Source organism: Cygnus atratus, chromosome 5 (genome assembly GCF_013377495.2).
Source record: "Cygnus atratus isolate AKBS03 ecotype Queensland, Australia chromosome 5, CAtr_DNAZoo_HiC_assembly, whole genome shotgun sequence".
Taxonomy (NCBI): Eukaryota; Metazoa; Chordata; class Aves; order Anseriformes; family Anatidae; genus Cygnus; species Cygnus atratus.
The window spans coordinates 15,821,327-15,845,185 of record NC_066366.1 but is presented as its reverse complement, the minus strand read 5'-3'; the positions used below and the strand labels follow the sequence as shown (position 1 = coordinate 15,845,185).

At 38.5% G+C, this 23,859-nt stretch overlaps 1 protein-coding gene across 9 annotated transcripts in view; it reads left to right on the top strand.

The window, feature by feature from the left end:
* Positions 1–23,859, top strand: part of IFTAP (intraflagellar transport associated protein) — a 40,262-nt gene that overhangs the window by 2,224 nt on the left and 14,179 nt on the right. For 4 of the 9 annotated variants that reach the window (XM_035552230.2, XM_035552227.2, XM_035552228.2 and 1 more), the window contains exons 2-5: positions 8,992–9,144; positions 19,883–20,037; positions 21,621–21,692; positions 22,632–22,677. In XM_035552230.2, the coding sequence (XP_035408123.1) occupies positions 9,042–9,144; positions 19,883–20,037; positions 21,621–21,692; positions 22,632–22,677 (376 nt within the window). In that variant the 5' untranslated portion in view covers positions 8,992–9,041. Of the gene's footprint in view, positions 1–5,332; positions 5,640–6,106; positions 6,123–8,991; positions 9,145–19,882; positions 20,038–21,620; positions 21,693–22,631; positions 22,678–23,859 lie in introns of those variants that run through there. The other 5 variants (XM_035552229.2, XM_035552226.2, XM_035552232.2 and 2 more) reach the window with 5 other exon arrangements.

Here is a 23,859-nt window from a genome sequence, read left to right as displayed (position 1 = left end):
GGAGTTAAATAAACAATTATCAGTTATGGTGACTTGAGTCATGCTTTATTGTATTTGGTATATTTCTGAAAGACCAAGCTCCAGGGGTTTTACAAATAAGTGAGAATCTCAACATTAATTTTATAGCCCCTGAATTTGAAAAGTGAACTGTAGAGATCTGAGCTAGAAGCTAAAAAGAAGACAAAAACAAGTATTCTCTCTATTTTAGTTTGAAATCAAACTTATTATTTTGAGCTGAGTTTTTCAGTTAATAGTTGTATTGCAAAAGGATATTACAAGAAATTCAGATTTAGATAAATTCATTGGGAGATCTATTTAAGGAGGAGGATCAAATTAAGAGAGAAGGTGCTCTTCTAAAAGCACTAGCTAATATGATTTGAAATGTTCTTGGTATGGAAATAGAGGGACATATTTAAAATCTTGAGTGCGGGGGATTATTTCAGAAACTATATTAATCATTCAGTAAGAATTACAGGATATGTGTGCTTTAGAAAGAAAGAGTAGGATTCAGATGCCTAAACACTGAGTGATACTTCAGATGCCTTTGGCTATCCTTCTCGGCTTCTAGCTTCTGCTGTGGAAGGCTGCAGGTCTCCCATAGGATCTGTGCTCTAGGTCATAGCGTATCTAGGGTTTATAAAATGTCATTTCTTAAGGCACTGAGTCAGTTCCAGAGTGTGTTTACCACGTACTGTTCACTTTGACCATACATAGTAATTGTGTGCTGTGCCTGCTCCCCAATTAGGCAATGAAAGCATTTTAAACAGGAGAACAATAAGCTGTCAATACTGATGTTTAGTATGATCTTCCATATTAATATTTATTTTGTCAACATTAAAAAAAAACATATTCATGATAATTTCATGGTAATCTGAATGCCACCAAAAATGAATGCAAACCAAAAGTCCCTTTCAGGTACAAAATGAGGTATTTCAACAGCACTGATTAGATATGGAGAAAAAATGGATTGCAGCATAGCATGGAGTCTTCGTTGGTAAATGCTCATCAGTAACCATCAGATTCTGTCATTAGTTTACAGTTATTGTAACTTGGCAAGAAAAACAGTAATCTGCAGCAGAATTAAATTTGGTTTGCAGTATTGTGTATCCTTTCTGTCTGACTGATCTGTGGGGTCTCCGTTTGCAAAAGGAAATAGAGCATATCCCTGAAAAGCAAATGCTGTTCCCAGATTCTTCACAATCAAAGTCACATCCAGACACCTACAGAGCCTAGAAGTGCCCAATAAACAGGATTAAGAACAGGAAATTTTTATATACTATTTCTCAAAACATTTGCTGAGTGTATCAACCAAGTTTGCTTTGGGCAAAACAATAAGTCAGACGTACCTGGCTGATAGAGTGCTTTTGCGTCCTCCGAAAGCTTTCTATGTTATTGGGATTCAAATGTGAGCACTTTGAGGAATCTTCTCTGACAGCACGGGGGGCTTGTGGCATGGAGGGGAATCTATCTGCTTAATTTGCAGATGTGCTCCTGAGAACTCAGCCTGCTGTGGCTAACTGGCTGTGACCGTTTTTTTTTTGTCTTTCCTCTCTTGTCTTCAGATGGCACAACAAGAAACCTGTCAGCCTTTAGAAGTGTTAACTCTTTGCAGTTGAACCAGACCAGAGTGGCAGGAGATGTCTGTTGTTTAGATTGTAAAAGCTTGCAGTAAGGCATAGTTTAATTCTTTACACTGCTAAACCTGTGAAGCTTGTGCTCTCTTTTGGAATTTTCCAATGCCAATGTAATGGAAAATATAAACGCAAGTAATTTTTGAGTTCAAACGCAAACTCATTTCAATATCTAGTAAAAGAAAATAACCGTGGGCTGACTGGTGCACTAACTGCTTTCCCCAGGAATGCTCAGCTGCAAGTAGGTAGTGACATTGAAACAGGGCAAAGGAAATGGCAAATGCATGCAACCAAGTGAACGAGGACTGACTAAAATTCCAATCCAAAGTCCACTGAAGTAATTAGAAATGCTTTTTTTCCCCTACTTTAGTGGCCTTCCGATCAGATTTTAGAGACTAATAAAAGTTTGCACCCTTCTGTGGCAGTTTTCATCAGATTCACAGAGCTTTTCTCCTACAAAATGTAATTAGACTCTGCCAAGTCCTATGGGAGCGTATTCTTTCAGCAGCTAGCAGCACTGAGGCACAGAGGGTAAGCCACTTGCATAACATTGCACACAATAAACAGATGAACCTGGAAAACAATTCACTCTTCATAGCTCCCTGCTTCTGCTTTCCTGGACCTACTTCACCCACTCCTGAGTTACAACATCTGCTCCACAGTATTTTAGAAATATCTCATCTCCCATTTGAAACTGCAGTGAGAATAGAAATAGGAAGAGCTTGAAATGGAATTTGGTTATTACAGGAAAGCAAACATACCCAATGTTTGTGAAAATCATCCTGAGACGTTGAATAACTGTAATGCATATAGGATGTGGTGGTGTTTCTCAGCTGAAATACAGCAGCTCTGAGGCACTGTGCCCTGTAACGTCCACACGGGCCTATTACTTCTCTACTGAAACAAAGAGCAGAAGTAAACTGCACTGCAGAGTTCAAGGCTAAAGAACTTAGCTTCCCCAAAATATAAGGGTATTCAGAGCAGATCTATTTGTATTTTTGGTAGTGCTTAGATGATATTTGACAGCTGCTTATCTGAGTGCTTGACATAGTCTAACCCTTGTCTGGGTCTGCAAACAAAAGATCTACTGACAAAAGAGATAGAAATGAGAGAAAATCCAGCCCCCAGTTGTCTCATTTAATATTGTACGTTCATTTTATTCTCCTCCTGCCAGTTGACGTCTTATCTTTAGAAATTCTTTTTCCAATTACTGTGGATGAGAAGACAGAGAAATTAAAGTTTGTTGGCAACGGCATGTCAGTTTTGGATGAGGATGTGGTCTGTCCAAGCTGGTCTTCTGTAACTGTCAGTGGCAAACTGCTTTGGAGGAGCTGCAAGCAGCAAGTAGCTTTGGGATAATGTATGTACAAGGCAGAAAAATCATGTTTAGAGCTGTCCAGCTCATAGCAGGAACACCTAGGGTTTGCATCCTGAATTTCTTTGGCAGAGAACCAATATGAAAATGAAAAAAATAGACTTCTTCTTCACAATTTCTATTTTAATAACATTGACCAAGGTAGTATGTTTTCAGCAGATTGCTCACTGTCATGGAAATGCTTAGTTTCACTTGATTTTCTTCTCCTACAGTTAATTAGTTAAAATAATATGTGGTTTATGTCTTCATTCCAAATTGCATCGAGGCGTTTCCAGGCTTTTCAGCATATTTTCTGCGGGTGAAGTGCAGTCAGCTCAGAGGTTGGTCTCTGAGGGTGGCAGCAATATGCTCCAGCGAGGCCGAGGAAGGCAAGGCCGTCTGACTTGTGTGAGCCTCGCCAGCCAGCCTGCAAGTGCCTGCCTGGACATTTAGCTGAGACCCAGGGGCTGAAACCTGTGGAGAAAAAAGTAGCACGGGGCATCCAGTGTCCTAGAGTCTCATCTAAAACCACCAGTAACCAGTATTTAACATGTGAGAGACAGGGCTGTGTTTGGAGGCCTCATTTAGGGCATCTGATCACACCCAGCTGTGCTTTGACTGCGACATCCCAGCGGCCACCGTGCTTCACAGGTGTTTGGTGCGCAGGAAGGGTTACCCTTGTCAGAGGCCTCCGGGTGGTCTTTAAAGTGCACAGCACTCTTGAAGCCATTGGAAACTCATCAAAAAAACAAGAACAGCAACAAAAAACCCACCGCTCTGATCATGCCCGGGGCTGACACAGTAGCACCAAAATCCCCCAGGATCAATGTGCCTGCTGGCAATTAGAGCCCTCAGATACAGGCCTTAACAGCCCGTATGAGCTGCGCGTGAGAGGCGCGGGGCTCTGACCGTCACGAAGGTCGGCTCTGGGGCTCGGTAATGAGCTTACATAAGCAGATGCAGCTCCCGTTTGAGCAAATTGCTGATGCATTAAGTGCGTGCCCTTAAGACCTTCTCCTGCTGAAGGCAGTGGCAAACGTCCAGTTGATTTAAGTGGGATTAGCTGTTGCAGATCGTGCTGAATTGAGAGGCGCTGCAAGAAACGTCCTTCGAAAGGTTTTGTGCTTTGTAATTGAAACTTTTTATTTAGCTTGTCCCCGCGGTTGGGTTGACCCGCAGCTGGCTGTGGCCAGGGCATCCTGCGGTCAGGCTGGTGCGGCCCTGCCGCCCTGCAGCTGGAGGGCTGCCGGGGGAGGAAGAGGAGGAGGATATGAAGGAGAAGGATAAGAAGGAGAAGAAAGAGAAGTAGGGCTGGACTGCGGGCGGGGGGGGCTTGCTTCTGTGGCTGTAGCTCTGCAGGTGTCCAGGCAACAAGGGAACAGCTCACTGGAGTGTGGGTAACCTTTCTGTGCTGCCCCACTGAAAACGTTTGATGCCTTTCTCAGTAGTCAGGAACTCGCAGGATCGATCCCTTCCCTTAGCCCGCTTTCCAGGTGCCATCCTGGGATGCTTCTTAAGGTGACTGCAGTCCGTATGCAACAAAAAAGCATTTATCTAAGGACATGCAGGAGTTCTACCTTCGCATGCTTCCTTCCTGAACTAGCCAGGCCAAAAGAGTCCTGGAAATCCAGGTCGTCCTAGTGCAGACCAACTTGTGAATGCTCTGTGGGTGAGAGCTGCTACAGAAATATTTGTTGCTTTGTTCTGTGTTGTGGGCTGTAAGACAGTGTGGTTGCTTTTATGAGATGTTAGTTAAATCTGAAGTATTAAAGACTCCTTTGAAAAAGGTTGTGAGAGGTTTAGTTGCTGTGTTAGCTGTACAGGGAAAAAGATCAGGCAGTGTCCGGCATAGAAGAAGTAACGATAATGTATTTGTGTTCAATCTGATTTGTACAGACATAGTCTATAAAATCTTGAGAACAAGTGTATTTAGTGATGCTTACCATGAGCCTGCAAGTGATCTATAAACAAATATTTATTATTTTAATCAAGAATGATTTTTGGTAGGTCAAATTGATATTGTAGCAACCTGACTTTAACCTATGCCAAAAGGACTAGCGAAGTGTTTTTTTCCTTTTTCTTTCTCAGTATAATAAAATGATGTGAGGTTATATTGACTTTATAGAGAGGAGTAGCTCATTGCTCTTCCCATTTAAAAATTCAGAATCCTGATTTTTCATTCATTACCTATGTTCTGTATAAAAGAAACATAATAAAACATTCAAAATGCAGCATACACAAGGAGAACCATATTCTACCACACTCCTTTGTTGTTTAATAGAACTAACAACTGCATAACTGAAATCACACGAATACTCACTTGACCTTCCTTTGTGATTCAATGCAGAGATTTCTGATTTGGCTTAAACTGCTAGAAAGAAGACTGCATTTGAGAAATAAAATTGATTTTACACAATCTGCTGACGATCAGCAAGACTGAATGAATGATTGCCTCAAGAAACCTCATTATAGTAATTTGGATGAGTGAACAGCAGTGAAATGCGAAAAGAAAAAAGGATAGCTGCTGCTTGAATGCATCTCTTACTGATACTTGACTCTAAATCTATCCAGAGCCAGCACAGGGAAAGGATCAGATATCTTTGCCTTACTTTCTTTGAAACCTTTGATGGAGGTTGATGCCCTTCGGGAGAAAGGTAAGTTTTTGGTTCCGGTGGTAGTTACTGTCTAGCAGAACAGCGCAGTCGTTTCATTCCTAGAGGTGTGATTGTATCCAGTTCATAAATTGCAGGTGATTCCAATCAATCATTATAAATTAAAATAACCTAGATTTATTTATTATTTTTTTCTGGAGAGTCTTCTCGTCAGTTTGTTTGCAGTTCTTTACATCACAAAACTCTGCACCTCACACATTTTGGGGTTCATTTAAGAAAGACTCAGAAATAAAGGAGATGGGAAAACAGCAGAAAACCAAAGTGAAATGAAAATGAAAAATATAAAAACCATAACAGTTTGAGAGCTAAGTTTTTGAACACCTCATCATGGTATCATCCATCCTAACCATATGTTCAGTTTCAGGAATAGTACTCGTTCTCCAAATACTGACATCTGTGCTTTCATGTAGGATGATGAAATAGTGCCCTGCCGTTCTTCAAAGTAATTGAAAATAGGTTGGACAGGTAGGTCTAGCTGCCAGTCTCTCCTCTCTGTTGGTTGAGAGAAGGGATGTTCTTCCGATAGAACCCAAGCTTTTATTAGGACCTAGCTGGTTCTTCTGTCTGATATCCTGATTCTGTAGAATTAAATAACAGCTTTGCAAGGCTAAATAACAGGCTGTGCAAGGAAAGGTTAAGACTGTGTTGGACTATTACTTCTGTATTCCATTTCGCATTTTATTTCTTGCTTTATATTTTTTAAACAAAACTGTGAATTTCTCATAAAAAGCAATGGAGATAAAATAAGCAGACGAATGCCAAAACTACAAATGGGGTTTTCTCCCCTCTTTTCCAATTTAGGATTTATTAAAATATGAATAATTCATTGCACTCGTGTTACAGAATATATTCTTTGTGTTTTTTAATATGGAAAAAATAAAGAAATGCCACCTATGAGTTGTAAGTTATTTCCTTAACCGTGATGAATGGCTTTGACACAGCTGGTAGCAAACCTCATATACTAGTGTCAGCCAGCAACAACTATATTGGCTGTACGAAAAATACTCTGGATTTACTGCTTTGTCTTGGGTAAAAAATTGGTCCATATTTTGGTAAAAAACCCTGTCAGTCTTGAGAAAGACATCTTTTCCCATGCTTGGACTATCCAGGGAATTTTCTCTGCTTTTTTATTTATTTTTTTATTTTTTTAAAGTAACGCTATTTTGGTGAAGCTTCTCCCGGTGCATGCATATTGAAGTACATGCCAGATGAAAACGTATAGGCTCAGTGAAATGTATGTTTAAAACCTTTAGGGATAACTTCCTTTATAGGGTATATCAGGAGCTTTCAGGTATTGAATATTAGATTATATTCTAGCAGCATCCATTGCTGGCGTTTTCATGAGGCTGATATTCAGGTTTTTACAATTGTAATATGGCTAAAACTTTGTCAAGCTGAATTCAGCACTGCATTCCCTAGCTAACCATATGGAGTCAAAACCTAGTGTTTATCCAGGGTGTCGTTGTACTATTGCTCCTCCACAGCTTGTCCAGTACAGGATGTTAAAACCTGAAGGAAGTTTCCCAAGTTGTGCAGAAAGTAAAGGCTGCACAGGAGGGTGAGAATTGAGCTAGAGCATTTTGCTAGCACCTGGTCTGGTTGCTTAATTCTAAGCTGATGGCTGGGTGGCTGTAGCCACTGAGAAAGCAGCCATTCAGTTTGGTTAATTATACAACTGTTTCCCCAAATTATTAACTTTCTATCTTATTAGAGCATTTTAGAGTAAAGGAATCTAAGCTGTATTGCCAGACGTCCTCTGTTTTGTTAATAAGTCATTTAAACTCTCTGTGACTCAGTTTTTCTCATCTGTTATTGGGAATGATGTTTGTTCTTCCTCATGGGACTATTGTGAAGTTTATTTCATTAGTGTTTATAAAGGACTTGGAGATCCTAGATGCCAGACGCCAAAGAAAAACTAAAAATTATTACCATTTCTTGATTAAATATATGTATGTATATTTTTCCCTTTGACACTGGCCTTACAAATCACTGCAGTCCTTCACATAATGAAATTTACCTCAAATGATGACTCTAATAACTGAACAGTAATGAGGAATAGAAAGGCATGCTTCCCTCTGAAACTACTGTAATTTGCATAAACCACTCTGAGACTCTGGTAAATGATATTGTGCTTGGTCAGTCCACACAGAGATTAATGCTTGTTTGTTTTTTGCAAAACATGAGAAGACTTAAACTTCAGGTTATGTGGGTGTGCAGGTGTTTTTACATCTTCAGAACATCAGCTGCCTTTACGCGCTGGCAGTCCAACAAAATTAGAGCTTGACGTTAGAAATCACACTTTATTTTCCTGCTGGGCTTGGAACAATTCTTGTTCGATCTTATTTAACTTTAAAATCAGGTTCTCAGCCCTTCCTTAGTGTAGTTGATTTGAGATTTTGCTGAAGAATTAAGGTTTCATTCCCCAAAGACACTTCCTAATGCTGTGGTATATCAGGGGAAGAAACATGGGAACATGTAAAAATCATGCCCTAGGTGAATATTGCATTCTTGTATCTTTATCATATTAATGTATGCAAACTGGTCATTTAATTTTTTTTAGTTAGGTTGCCATGTATGAGAGAGTTAGGTCTGCCCATGCCTTCACCTGTGTCTTTCTACTTCCAGTACTCTGGCTCCATATGTATAAAAAGTTAGTAATATTAACTAGCTAATATCACAGAGCTGTTAAAATGCGTTTATACAGGTTAAGAGAAGCATCCACAATGTTTCTTCAGCTCTCGGCATTTGTTTCCTTCTCAGGATGGGGTCTTGGCCCTCCTGTGTGGCTCCGCTCCATCATGCTCTTCTCGGCCTGTGTGCTGCCTCAGCATGCACGCGCACATCACTATAATTTAACGTGCCCTACAACATCTGGGTTTAGTGGCTTTGATGGTACAGTGAATAGTGCACCTGCAAAATGATGGATTCAGTCCAAGTTTTGAATGTACAGGTGTCCTACTTGTAAAATCCAACGTGCTAGCGAGTGGTGTCACTATTTCTGCAAAGAAGACAGGGGTTTGGCAGGTTTAACGCCAAGCAACTTACAACGAGGGGAAGGAGCCCCACTGAGAGAGGCTGGCACTTCTGTGGCCCATGGTACCCAAGGACTTAAATTTCAGGCATACGTCTTCACATTCTTCCTTTGCACTTAAAATTACTGTGTCTCCTCGAATTCTGGAAAAATGTGGTGTAAAGTCCCACTGCAGAGATCAGTACTTCACAAGGAGTGAAATAAAAAATTGACATTCTGGTGCTTATAAATATGGGTTACGGACTCCTCAGTTAACATATTTTCTGCCTACAGATACACATGGCTCTTTTCTTTTTGTTGCAGAAGAAGCCTACTAAAGCAGATATACCTGTCTGACTGTGAAGGTGTGGATCATGGAAGAACAATCGTTAAACAACAGCATCCTTGATCAATTTATTAATAGCCATGAGCAGTCATATGACGAGTTTCTAAACTCGTTCACTTATATTTTGAAAGGTATGTACCACCCAAATTTCCCATTAGAAATTGCAGCCAGAAGGGAAGGTGAAAAGAGAAGGAGTAGTATTTAGTGTTGTTCTGTTACTCACTTGCTACATGACCTTAGGCAAATCCTTTTGATGCTTTTGTTTTTCCTATCAGCAGTGAAATCCCTCATGACAATTTTCCTTAGCTTGGTTCACAGACTGCTAAGGTAGGGCCCTACAGATGGTTAACCATGTTTTGCTCAGTTTAGGGAGGTTGTGGGGGGCAATATGTGGAAGGATAGACTCTCCAAGTAAGTCCCATGTCATTTTGCTAGGGAAATACTGAGACAAGAAGAAGAGCCTAAGGAAAGTACTTCGTAGTACATGATGACCTAGGACCAGGGATGTGCAGTTTAACTCTGGCTTGCTGTGTAATGCTGTGGTACGCACCAAGCTGGCTGTACAAATAATGTGGATGAAGGGACATCCTATAGGGTAATTAGGCTGAAAAGACCTTATGCTTTGAAGATAAAATAAAAGGTGGGGCTTGACCTTGATCTGAGCACTTCTGATTACAGGAAGTTTCGATCTGTACCCAAATTATGTAGCTGAGGTTCATTTATTCTGTCTGTTTTAAGTCAGGTGCAATAAAGATAAAGGGGAGTTACATATTACTCAGTTATAATTGTCTTTACCACAGCTTTCCACTTGGAATGATATCCTCATCTTATTGCAGAAGCACTGTATTTTCCAATTACACTATGCAGCATGCTCCATTGATTGGCACTCAGAAGTCTGTCCTGTCCTTGTCCTTCAGGCAGAACTAAGTGTCAGTCACAGGCACTGAGCAGAAAACCAGTGGGGGAGTTGAAGCTGCCGTAGAAATAATTTTGTGGCAGCCTTCTGTCTCTCCTCCCAGTAAAAAATAGAAGAGAAAGGAGGTGCTGGGAGATGAGATAAGAGGATTGAAAATTAGGTTCTGGTCTTTTTTACGTATGATTGATACACTGGGGATAGGCCCTATCTTAGAAGCTTGCTGCATATCATGATACTACTTGCAAAAAGCCTCAGCATGTATTTCAGTTGCTCTCATTGTCACTACAGCATCTGCCACTAAAACTTTGTTTATCAAAGGTAGGGTTTTAACTGAATCAAATGCTTAGAAATGTAGTTTCCTATGTTTGTGTAAGCAAAATAGCTCAGGTTGTTTTTCTCCTGTCTTCATTTTCCTCAAAAAATACCCAAAGGTGCTGGTTTGCATTATAAACTAATGACCTGCAAAAATTCCACTTAAGGCGCAAGGCATTTCAGTACAGAACAGTGCAAAATACTCTGCAAAATATCACATTCTTAGTTTCTTAATTTTGCACTTGAAAAGTAAGTCATTTGGCTTCTAAAAATATAATTTAAAAAAGCAACTATGATAGCTTAATAAGATTGTCTGTTAATAGGCTCCAGAAATGCTCTCTTTCGTGTCATGAGTTCTGATATTCACTGTGGACATACATTTGTGGTTAGTGTCAAGTAAAATCTGGCCGTTTACAGATTACCTTTCTGAATTTGGCCTGATAATAGTGTAGATCCATACTCTGCCTGTTAGTATAATTGTCATTTGAATTAGAGTTTGCCATCCTGCATAATTAGATATGGAGGTACCTGTTTGTACACACAAATGACCCAGCCTATTCAGTTGTGTATGTAAATATAGAGAAGGTCTTAAAAAAAATTGAAAATCATCACCGTGTAATAGATTTTTGACTGTTGTACCGTTGAAAACAGAAGAAACATAGAGAAATAATTGGATTCCACTGATTTCACAGAGTACTGTATTTATATAAGGTGATTTCCACTTGTACATGAATTTGTACTAGCTCCCAGATTGGATTGCAAGAATATTTTCACTAGGAGTTTCTTTATTATTCTTACAAGCATCTCATAAGAATCTGATTTCCTAATTAATATTTTATTTTTCTTGATCAATTAAATTTACACACAAGTTGAAGTTGAAAAGAATATACCTTAAGTACAAAACCATTGACTGTTCTGGGCTATCTATAATAATTTATTTTATTTATTTTAAAGCATTAATTTGTGTTGCTTTCAGAATCACTGAATATCCGTATGCTTTTGCCAAGTTAACGTATTTAGTTTTTGTTAGTTTGCTCTTTTAGCTTTGATTATAAAAAAGTCCAGTAATAGAACAGCTAGCTGGCATTTGCTTTGAGGTTGTACAACTCTGCTATGTTGTATAAGTCCAATGAAAAATTGTGAATTTCTTGACTATGCAGTTGAAGCCTCAAAAGAGTTGGATTTACAAAAGAATTCATGATACAGATTTCTGTAGATGTGGTCAGTGAGTGATCTCTTCAAAACTAAACACTAGAACATGTTTGGACAAAATATCATTGAAATAGACCCAGTCTCCGCTTTTTAAAAAAATGCTGCACAGGGCTCTTTCAGATCTTAGAAAGAATGCTTGAAATCTGGTGGAAAGAATTAGGTGTCCAAAATTAGAAAACAGCATCTGCTTCTAAACTCAGAGGAAGACTGGCAAATTCACTGGAGCATAAAATATTTCCTTTGACCTTCTATAAACATAACAAAACAAATAAAAAAGCACAGAAAAATGAAGTCCAAACTTTATGTTTTTCATCTAGATTTTAATCCTCTCGCTTTTTTTTTTTTTTTTTAAAAAAAAGAAAAGAAAAAATTCCAGGATCCTGGATCAGTCAGCTGCTAGAATAAAAAGTTGCTGCTAGAATAAAATTCTTATCTAAACCCAAGTTTTGACTCATAGTTTTTCCATGCTCCTGGCCGTTTGGCCACTGGGATTAAATTCAGTCCGTTCCTGCTATTAAGTTTGCTCCATTTGATCTACTTTATCCTGCCTGGCGCTGAGTTGAGATCTGAGGGCTTTGATCAGACCCATCTCTAAGCATACTGAACCTTGGCTATGTGCTTTATAGCCTCAGTGCTGCTCTTTTGATGCTTCTGTGCCCAGCAGCCTGTCAGGCAAAGGAAGTTGGAAGTGGCTGACCATTTCTCCGCTTCCAGGTGCCATACAAGAGCCATATTTTGTGTTGTGATCAAATTAATTTAATTCCCCAGTGAAAGCTTAGTGATGTTTAGTTCACAGTCCATTTAAAGGTAGCTGTCTCCTTCCCTTTTTTTGTTAACCATGTTTAGAAAAAACAACTTTAAACTTCCTACATAAGTGTCAGCAAAGGCACTTTACAAATTTGAGTCTAACCACAAAAAGCACACCAGAAAACTATATAAGAAGTGACAGTAAATTTACTTTAATTTTAAAAAATGGACCAGTAGGACAATGCTAACCCCAAGAGAAATTTGCAGCCTTCTTTGTATGAGTGGATTTGCCAATAAAAACAACTAGGCAGTTCAATAAAACTAATTAAATTAATCTGTCATCCCCAGGGAACTTAAACAGGGCATGAAATAGGGAAACAGCGTCAATTCAGAGCTTTTTATTGATGTGTTTTGCTGGATCATTGGAAAGATCTGGCTGGGAGAAAAAATCTGCAGTTTTCTATTGATCATAAATGTAGTAGCCATCTCTCTGTAACCTTCATTCAATGTAGTATGAAGTCAAATACCGTACAGAGCCCCTAAAGGTAGAAGAAAAGACATAGGGGTGCAAGCATAATAGATGATTTTTGAAATAGCGGGGATCTGTTTTATGGTTATTTGTTGTCCTTAGATCTCAGTGGTATTTGCTATGTAAAGAACTTCATTTCCCTTGTATAGACAGAAAAAAGTAAGGCATGAAGAGGGGGAATTGCTGAGCACAGCAACTCACTGGCAGCCCTGGGTAAGGACAAGGCACCCTGGCTCCCTGAAAGCTGGACAGCCTGTGAGCAGTGGTGCTTCCCTGATAGCATTTTTTTTTCTGTGATGCATATTGCACTTGAACAATTTCTAAAGTCTGTTTCAGATGGAAAAAAAAAGTATTTCTATTCTGTTGCATAACTTAGATTCTGCCTAGAATATAGGGAAGGGAAATAGTAGCTTTGCTGTTGTTATTTTAGTACAGATTTCATCCAATAGTGGTATATTGACTATGGTTAAATTCTGTTATGCTATATAAAACAGTAACATGGAATGAACTCTTGCTCTACATCATCACCTTGCCTTGAAAGGCATTGAACTGCTAAATGCATGTTGGCTGAGTTTCATGACACGACAGTGAGGTGAGAAACTGTTAGCCCTCTTTTCTAGGTGTGGAAATTACACAAAGCAAATAATGTCAGACGTCAGAGCTTGGCAGCTCTGAGTGGCTCGGCAGGACAATCAGAAACAGAAATCAAGTGACCTCACTGTTGTTCTTCTCTGTGTCCAGTATAAAATCACATTGAAATGCCTAATTTCAAGAAAGTGAGTATTTGTCATTTTTTTAAAATCAGGCCTTTCTGAAGATACCTTAATTTCTCAATTATGATGTCGAAAATCAAGCATTTTTTGAAATCTTGGGATGTCAGATGTTTGTTAATTAGTTCCCACCTGCTGCAATCTTTTTACTGGTACTATTTGTTAAGAAAGGAATACTTTGTGTTGAGTTGTCAGATGCTTTTAATTACATATCATTCCCCTGTTTCTTACAGTGCTTATCTACGTATCAGCTAGTGTTGAATTCTTCTAGTATGCAATTACATGGAAGGATTTCAAAACCAGTTCTGTCCTGATTTGTTAGTAAGCCACCTGCTCTTTTAAAGTGTTCCCATAATGTGTATTTAAAGTAGTTTCGTTGTGCTGAGGATGAATTTAAGCACATTTGTGGTTGCTTTGACTGTAGTAAATAAATAAATAAATAAATAAATAAAAATTGTTGGAACTAGAGGTCTCATGTAGTGCACTGGTACTAGTTGGTTGTGGTAGATGCCACGTGATCCCTGGTAGATATTAAGAGGCGTAGCTCCCTTACTAGGATCGAAGTGGTTAATGTCAGTTGAGAATCTACTTTAAGACTTCTGTTATGGTTTTCTGAACTTTTAAAAGATTATTTTTGGTCATCATCTGTTGGAAGAAGCAAGATTTTGCTGTTGAAGGCTGCTGAGATGGTCAAATGCACATTTGCTGCGTTACTTAACTGACTGCATTATAGTATTCAAATGGAGAAGGTATCTGGCGACAGCACTATTGAACCATGGCAGAATAATGTATGTTTTTAAATGATCAGCTGGGCTGAATGTGGCATAAACAGGAAATATTGCCACTTTTCTAACACTGACAATATTTAAAGCCCAACAGAGATATAGATATTGATACAGATAAAACAGTACATAAAAACACAGCATATAGATTCCATTAAGGAAAACGGGAGAGAGACTGATACAGTAAAAGAACAGTTCAGCTTTTGAAAATGAAGAGCTGAGTTAGTTATGAAGAAATATTGCTGTACATTAAGCTAAAGCAGGTGTATGAGTGGCTGAAATATACTTGATATAAGTCATTCTTCTTTCCTCTGAAGAAGCACATACAAAAAGTCCTTTCCTGTCTGTTTTTTAAAATACATTACAGTAAAATGTCAAAAAATGGCAGTTAAAAGTAATAATTAGGACTTAAGAGTTTACCCTTTTAAGTCAGAAATAGTCTGGCTGAAGTTGTTATCCCAGTCCATGGATTATTTATTTATTCTGGCTGAGGACCTGACATAGTGAAATTTCATTAGTAAGTTGGTGTTAGTGAAAAAAGAATCAAGCCCTTATTAGTGAATATAGTAAAAGCTGACCTTTTAAGTGAAAAAAAAAAATTGCAAGTAAACAATACTTCTTGCTGATTATTTGTGATTTAGTCAGGGTAAGATCAAAGACATGAGGGGAAAGGCTATACCGAGTGAATCTCAGCGCTTGTATAAACTGCAGAGCATTCCATAGGCATCCATGAGTTACACTGATGCAAAACTGCAGTGAAGGAAGGGGATCAAGCAGTGTAAATGCCCTTGTTAACTGAATAGGAGGTGAAGTGTAGAAATGGAAGACCATGCTGTTTTATGTGTTGCACTTGCAAGATATGTTATGAATATTAATTTGTACACTGAGGCAAGTAAGTTATTTTCTTGGCTTTATAGGTTGAGTTACTTTGACAGAGGAGTTCTGCTTTTCCTGCTGCAGTGAGATCAGCGTCTTTGAAATCAGTGAGGGTTTTGGTTGAGCAAGATTTGAATAGGACTTAAGGAATTTGGATGTCTAGGGGATAGGTATTTCAGATGCTCAGGGTTGGCAGGTAAGATACATTATCTATGGAAAATCCACTGCCTTTCTGAGGAGCAGCAGGAGGATAGGCAGGATACCATAATGCTCTTAAAAGAGCACTAGATTACTGTTCAAGTGCTTGAGTTGTACTGGGACAGACATATAGGTGCCTAATTCTGAAATCCTCCTGCTATGTACTATGTGGGGTAATTGGGCTTTTTGTTTGTCATGAAAAGTTGGGCAAACTCTGCATTGATTTACAGTGATTTATGCCTTTAAATACATGGGAACAGGAAGATAGCTCAAGAATGTAAATCAGAGCAGATTTTCTTGGTTAAGTAACTGAAAACACCAAGTTCTGTTCTCAGTGTGCACTACACAAGCAGGGGGAGGCTGCAAATTTAGATTGAGGTACTGTAGAATTATATCTGGGAGCTGGTTTGGATGAATTATTAAACAAAAAAAAAAGAAAGAAAATAGAAAGCTTTAAAACTTATCCTCCCAACAAATTGGATTTTCAGGTTTTAAATCTGTTTTTTTTTTTTCTTATGGCTTGGCATTTAGGGTAAATTATCTCAGCGCCATATAACAGTATACATAGCTGCAAATAGGTAAATCCAGGTTCTCCTACTCTGTCTCCATCTGTTGAACATCCCGAAGTGGTATTTTATGGAAGCATTTCAGTGACAGGGTTTGTTCATGCTTTTAAATGTGGCAGTTTGCTGATGTGTTTGAGATAATAAATGAAATTGAAACTCGTGCTCTTGACCTCTCTACCATGCCTCTGTACCTCTGTACCATGTACCTCTTGTACTCAGTTACCATGCTTCTGTGAGTAAAATTACTTTTTGTTCAGGAGCCCTGCACAACGTCGCTGTGTTATTTGAATCCCAGGTGTTCCATCAAAGCATAATTTGGAAAGGCTTTAAGGGATTCACAGGCCTTCTGCTGGCCCTCTGTCCAGTGCTTTGAGGACAAGAAGTAAATTGGAATTTACAATAGTAGCTTTGTTGCATTAATTTTTTTTTATAGTTAAAAAGGGCCTTATTCTCAGCCGATTTTTATAAACATTTTTGGAATTCATTCACTGAATTGAAGGAGGAGGGAAATACCTGGTAGCTGCTATTGTTTAGTCCATTATGTTATCCCAGGCCAGGTATTCTACAGCATATTATTGATTGCCATGTCTGGTCTTGCTATGAAATGTTTTAAACCATGGGATTTCTGTCATTCTTCTAGGGCTCCTATTTCATCTAATAGATTTCACTGACAGGAAGTTTTACCTGATACTCCTGATAGCTCTCTTCTCTGGCTTCGTGATAAGTGACCCCACTGTTTGAAATATATGGGTGATCACTGGATGTTTTCAAAAGGTTCCTTTCCAAATCGGAAGACAAAGAGAATTTTAGGCAATAGAAAGGATAGATAGCTGGCCAGAAAGGATGTATCAACCTGGATATACTCTCTGATAGAAATGTTTCTGAAGTCTGCAACATACCTTTCAGTGACACACAATAATGATGGATATTACTCTTGAGAGACTGAGATTTACTTTTCTAGAGACCTAAGCTTGCTTGTTATTTCATTGTGAAGGTAGTGTCAGTGGAATTTCTAAAAAGTAAAACTGAAAAACTGTGGAGTGAATATATGAATCTTTCCGTCATTTCCACCTTCTTCTGCTACTTTTTATTGTGCTTGTACCCTTATTTATTTATTTATGTTGTCACATGTGGTAAAGGCCATTTTTGTACGTGCAGGTCTTGACAGGTTGCGAACTGTGACTGTGCCTAATGAGTCAATTATCACTTGGCCGGGGGTAGGCTGAGCAACCCTTTTGCTGGTTTACATCTGACCCCTTCTCCTTCCCATTCTCTTGCAAAAGTAGGGACAGAAAGGGTTGGAATTGAGAACACCGTCAAAGGAATAAAGCTGTGAGATTCCTCTGCACGTTGCAGTTTCTTTAGATTTAGTATAATTTGTGTTCTTTTTAATACTTTTTTTGAGATCAGAACTGTTAAGACCTCAAGAGAGCCGGTTACATGATGCAGGATGAGAAACTGCAGGTATCAATGCTTACTTCAGACACCTGAAGGGTAGGCCTCACTGGCCCCGGGGGCTGTGTTTGCAGCATAAGGTTTGGTTCACCTACCTCCCACCCGTTTATGTGGCACAGGCTCATCATGCGTAGGGTTGCATGGCTGGCAGTCTGTCTGCAGCATGCGTTTCACAACTGCTTTGTGCTGCTCAGATGTTTTTCTTGTAAACTTTCTAGTATTAAATTGCAGTTGTGAACATTTCATCAAATATAATGTTTTATGTTATCTAACCCAACAGTGCTGCAAAGGTCTTAGCCAAAAGTTTCTGACAGCCGCTTATGACTAATCTCTTTAGAAAAGGGATATAGTGCTTCTGGCTGTAGTCTCGGGTGAGTGAGTGGCACAGAAATACTGTGAATGCTCTTGATTTCTTGTTAGCTCACTTAATCTATCAGGCTTTTATCTGTGACAGTAGCTCAGCTATCCAGAAAATATATAATGTAATAAAATAAATTAGTGGGCTCATGTGTACTGTCTAATCATAACTGCTCAACTATGTGTCATATGCCTTCTGACGTTAAGTGATATTCTTCTGTTTGGAGTATTCAGAGTCTACACTTTGGAGAAGGTGGGTCTGATTGTAGCCCAGAAGAATGACCACAGTGGCACCCATGATAGGCACTAGTTTGTGCAGGAATCTTATGCTTATTCAGAGCTTATTGGTATATGAGTTATGATGCTGATCATTCACGTTGATGATTCCTTTTGTCTCTGTCTTGATCGTGATGAGAAACGTATTTGGCTTCCAGGCACTTTCTTCCAGATTTCATAGTGAAGGCCCCCTAAATGTGCACAGTGAGGATACTGGCCCCTCAACCCCTATTGCTAGTTGCACTGTAGGGCTGCACACATTTGGCTACATGAAGACATGAATATCCTTCTGTGTCTTGTCAGTCTTTAATATAAAACTTCTCAGTTCTTATGAAACAGGAAGTTGATCCTGTTTACCTCTGTAATAACAAAAGTTTGAAACTTTTCGAGCAACTCTTCTAGTTCTTCCTATAAAGTAGGGCGACAATAAGAACATCTTCAATTAGTGGATGATCACTTTACCTATCAACAGTTTAAAAGAGGGTTTTGGATGTAATACAGCTTCATTTCCATGGCTTGAAAAAGAGAGCATATAGGAAGAAGACATTGTGCATATGTAGTCCTGTTCCCAAATATTGTTTTAGGAAAGTGCTTGCTAAAAAAGCGAGGGTAAGCCAGATGTCGTATCAAGGGACCTGGGATTTAGGAATTATTCAGAGGATCCATCTGTGGTCTGAGAGGAGAAAACTGTTTGCTAGGCTGTTCTGATCTAGTGCAATTTACTTTTTATGAACCTTGACTTTTGCGAGTGTGGACTTCAGGTTATGTCCAGAATGCCAGCCCTTTCTGTGAGTCATAGTAACCGTGGCACAGAGCTGTCCATGGGGATTAATAAGTCTTTGGGAAAGTGGACTGCTGAATGTACTAACCCCAAGGGCATCATTAAGACTCTCCGCAAGAATTCCTTTAATGCCTATAATGTATAATTATGCTTTAGAAATGCACTGCAGTGTTTCTTATTGTTATAAAGTAGATTTTTCAAGCTAAACCCAAGAAATGCTGTTAAAATCAGCATTTATTTTTCATTAAGAACACGTAGTGTGAAGTTCACTTGCATTTATTGTACTATAGCTGCTCCATACTTGATAATGGATTTTTTTTTTTTTAATAAAAAGGCAGTTCTATTTTGGCCATGATTGGTGTTTTTTTTTTTTTCTCCATTTTTTTTTTCTATTTTGTCAGAAAACGACTGTTCAGCATGAGTTTGGAAATCCAAACTTCTGTGCACATACTTGTCTTGATCTCTGATCAGCTCTTAGCTAAATCTGTACTGTTGAGTTTTTGTTTGATGATGGCCTAGCCATGTTGTAATTCTGAGGGACTGTTTTTCCAGTCCCTCTTTGAAGGCCAGAGGAATCCCCTAAGGGAACTGACCCTACTTGAACACCAGTATTTAATCTTTAATTGCAAGACCTAAACTTCTGACAACTAAATATCACTGATATATGGCTGTTTGTAAGTCTTGGTGATACCAAGATATTGAGGTAGAAAATACACATTTTTTTGAGGGCCAGATCATCACTGCACTATGGTAAAAAAACAAAGTCTTTTCTCGTGCTTGATAAGAAAGTAATCCATCAGTTAGGTATGTGAAGGTATATCAAGTTTTCTATATATTGCATAAACTTTTGAGATAATGAATTTTTCAGTATCAAGGAATAGGTCATACTCTGTGCACTGGAAGTTCAAACTTCGTATTCAGCTTTATGATAAAGATTGCAAAATAGATGTATATCATGCTCATGGAGGCTCTGAGCACGAGAAGAGAAATGAATATGTAAAAGAAGTCAGTATTAGGTCTAATGAAATTCATGTTTTTCTTTGTCTTGGATGGTGTATTGTGTTATCTGAAGTGGTGTGATTCTCCTTGCAGAGGAAGAGGGGAAGACGATTCAAGGATGTAAAAATTCTTTAAGAAAAACATTTTCTACTTCTGAGTTCTCAAACAGAGATAAACAGGATGGCTCACCTGGACGAAGCAAAGAAATATCAATGCGCCTCCCACCACAGACGCCAAATGAGAATGAGGTAATGAATTCACATTTGTCCATCTGGGCAAGCATCACATTCAAGAAGATTAAAGAAAAAAAAAGGTGTGGGGGGAGATACACTGTCTAAATGTTAGAGGCTAATGGTATTATCCCATCTGAGGCAAATATTTAAAATACTACCCAACTGTATAATGCTTACAGAGGCACCTGCAGGGATCACATTTGGCAGTGGCATTTGCAGAGCCCCCATAATCTGACTAATAAATAAGGAGCCCTGCAAAGACCATTGTTAGGTTTTCACTGAAGACTGTGGTTAATGGTAGGGGTTGGCAGAAAGGAAAAAGGCTTGAGAGTATGAATGCCAGCATGCACAGATTTGCTTTGTTGGAGGATTTTAGCAAGTATTGAATCCTGTGTTACTGAAGCTAGATTGTTTCAGCTACCTGAAGAAAACAGTTGGCAAACCAGAGGTCTTTTTAATCTTCTGAAACCTATGAGATTAGGGATTGAATGTGTAGGGACAGGAAAACCACAGGCATGATCTGGAGAGAGCAAGATGGAAATCTGAGTCCGCTTTTTAAGAACTACCCTCTTGCCTGAATAACAAATAATAAAGCTGTGAAACAAATAATAAAGCTGTGATCTTGCCTGTAACAAAACAAACAAACAAACAAGAAAAAAAACAACAAAAATAACAACAAAAAAACCCAACAACCCCCCCAAAAAACCACACACACAAAAAAACCCCACCAACAAACAGAAAAAAAGCTATCTTCATTAAGGTTCTTATTAAAAAAGAAGTAGCAGGTCATTTTGTGAAATACACAGAGCAGCACACTCAAATGACTTCAAATGATGGGGCTGCCAGGCCTCAGACAAAGAGAAAAAGCTGTTGTTTTCCTCCCTACTAACACATGCCTTTGAGGTAGAATCAAGCAAGGCTTTTAAAACAATCACATTCTGTCAGTTGAATGTATAACAATAATGACAAAAATCTTTTTTTGCCATTTTTCTTACGAAGAATATGGTTGCCTCATTGGGATAGACAGCCTTTGGGTCTCTTTCCTTAGCCACTTCGAATTGGCTTATGCTTTATGCTGTCCCATAAAGCAATGTGCAGCTTCTGTTATCCTTTATGTAATAGAACATCTTAATATTTGTCTTTTGTTGCTACAAAAAGAAAGTTTCAGCCATGACTGCATGTTTTTGTCACATTAGTGGTTTCAGAAATAAATATGGTAATAGTAGAATGCATTAGAAAAGCTGCTATAACAGTAATGGGAGGAGACTTCAATGCAGTAAGTTGGCCACGGTAACCTTTAAACCTGCCCTGAGGAAAGAAAGGAAAAAAATACTATTGAAAACAATGCTTCTGTTCTAAATGCTGCTTTTTAGGCCTGTTATGATTACTTATACTCTTGCTACAATTGAATCAGTCTGATCCTGTGTAGGATTTCAGAGGATTACCTACATATGTTCTATTTTCAGCAGCATTGCATTCAATCTTTATGAAAATTGAAATGCACCATAAAGGATCTGTTTGTGTAAATCAGTGGGAGCTTTGACTGTGATTTTGGTCCTGTTTCATGCATGTGAATATTTCTACATGTCTATCTACAGGCAGTCATGAATGAGAACTGGAAAGCTGGTGGCTCTGATGGAAATGATCTTGGTCTATATGAAAGAGCGAAGGTGGGGTTTTCTTTGATTTTCTTCAAGGTGGGGATTATGAGTAGAAGGTGACTGAAAATTTTGCTTTATGCATTTACAAAGTATTTGCAATTTGTCAGTGTATTTCTTTCATGCCTATGAGAAAAATGAATGAGAGCATCATCATCCAAATCTTTTTCCAAGTTTTAGCCAGTACGTACTATCGAAGTGTAAAGGTTGAGCAAGATAATAGTGTAAAATCAGTTTGGAAAAAATGAACTAAGAGCATCTCTGATTTCTGCATAGAAACACAGAAAACTACTCAATGCATATAGTAAATCTTCCATTTACACATAGGCTGGTAAAGTCTTTTGACTCTCACCCCATGCATTTATTCAGAGTGTTACCTGAAATAAGAAGCAACTCTTCTTGTGGTATGTTGCATGTTTAGACCATTTTTTCAAGGGACATCAGCCTGGTAAAAGCAGTAGTGAAATGTCCCAGATGAAATATCAAAAATGTCATAATTCTTAGCTTTTTAAATTTTCCATTCAGATCACCATTAGTATCAAAATAGGAAGATCCAACTCTCCTTTGCTTGCAGCATATGCTGTGTCTGTGTAATATGTAGTGTCTTTGCAAAGCTGCAGAGTAATTTACGTAGATTTTTATATGACAACTTTACTTCTTCAGCTTCCCACCAAATTCCTGAAGAAGTTGCTGTTCAGCTTGAGCTTTCTCTTCACTGTAGTTGGTATGCAACAACTACAGTAGAAATTCTTTCTCTACACTTGAAAGTATTTCCTTTGGGTTTTGCATTTCAAAAAAATAATCACATGCTTTCCTAGAAAAATGCAGGGGAGAAGGGAGGTGATGAAGGAGGAAATTTAGTGCTTTTCTTTGCTTTTCTCTAAATTGTATTGAAAAGAATGGAATTAATACATTTTAATCTGTTTTTCCAATTTTGTGTTTTTACTGCAGGTGAACAAGTACTTAGACACAGGCACAGATGAAGAGACATGCAGTGGTAGGTTTTTTCCCCCTTCATATTCACAAAGATTGTCTGTCTTTGGATTGAAGTATATGGATATTCCTTTCTTTTTAGTGACTCTGAAACATTGTTTAACAGAACCATTTCTCCTCTAAAAGTGATGTTCTTCCTCAGTTCTTCCATTGCTAGAAAATTCCCCCAGTTGCCCATACTCCCAGAATGGAACTACTTATTTCCTCAATTTAACAGTTAATGAAATAATAAGTTACAAAGATTATTTATTATACCATGTTCTGGTGAGCAGTGATTTTTTTTTCAACGTTTCTCAACTTTTTGCTAGCAACTTTTCTACATTTTTCCACACTTCTGTTTGTATTGAAATTATTTTAATTACAAAGTGTAACCCACAAAGTAAATTGGGTGCTGAGAGAGTTCTATAAAATGAAAATGTTGTACCTACTCACTATAGTGATTTTGTCCTGGGCTTATAATAAATGAGACTTACCTGGAAAGCACACTGAACTTCCTTTAGCATTCCAATTATGAGCGTTTCACATAGTGTTGAACTGCTCCATTATGCCTATAATGATTTTAACTCTCCTGCTTCTAAAAAGTAAATAAAAATCTAGTGTTTGTAGGTATTTGTCTATTATAGGTGTTTATGTGGTTTTTATTACCACCAGAAGACCTTTTGGTGATTAAATTTATTTTCCTCATCTGGATCTGTGACTGCACAAAGAAACCAAGCCACACAGATTAAGGGATTTGCCTAAGGTCACTGCAAGAAGCTGTGACAGAGCACTGCTTTGGTCCTTAGTTACTGCCATTTAATTAGTCTGTCTAATCCATTAACTCTTTGATTAGTCTTTTCTCTCTGTATGTGCAGAATCCTTATGAAGTCCAGAGGGCTTACAGACTGCCAGCTGATGAATATTGAGCTTGGTTGTAACTCCCAAGAAAACAATAGACCCCCCTAAGTCAAGTTTATTTACAGCAAATGTTCTTCCACCTAGACTGGGCATTCAGAAAGGAGGGAGTAAGATAGCTGTCCTGCATCAGATCTGGGAACTGAAGATTTCTTTTTGGTGCAGTGTTTGTGTGCCCGTTTTTCCTTTTGTTAGGACATTGTTCTGTGTTTGTCTTATATTGTGATAATATCTTAAAAACTGGGGCTCACTAGTGGAAGCCTAAACTCACATTTCATTGATGCAAAGAGGC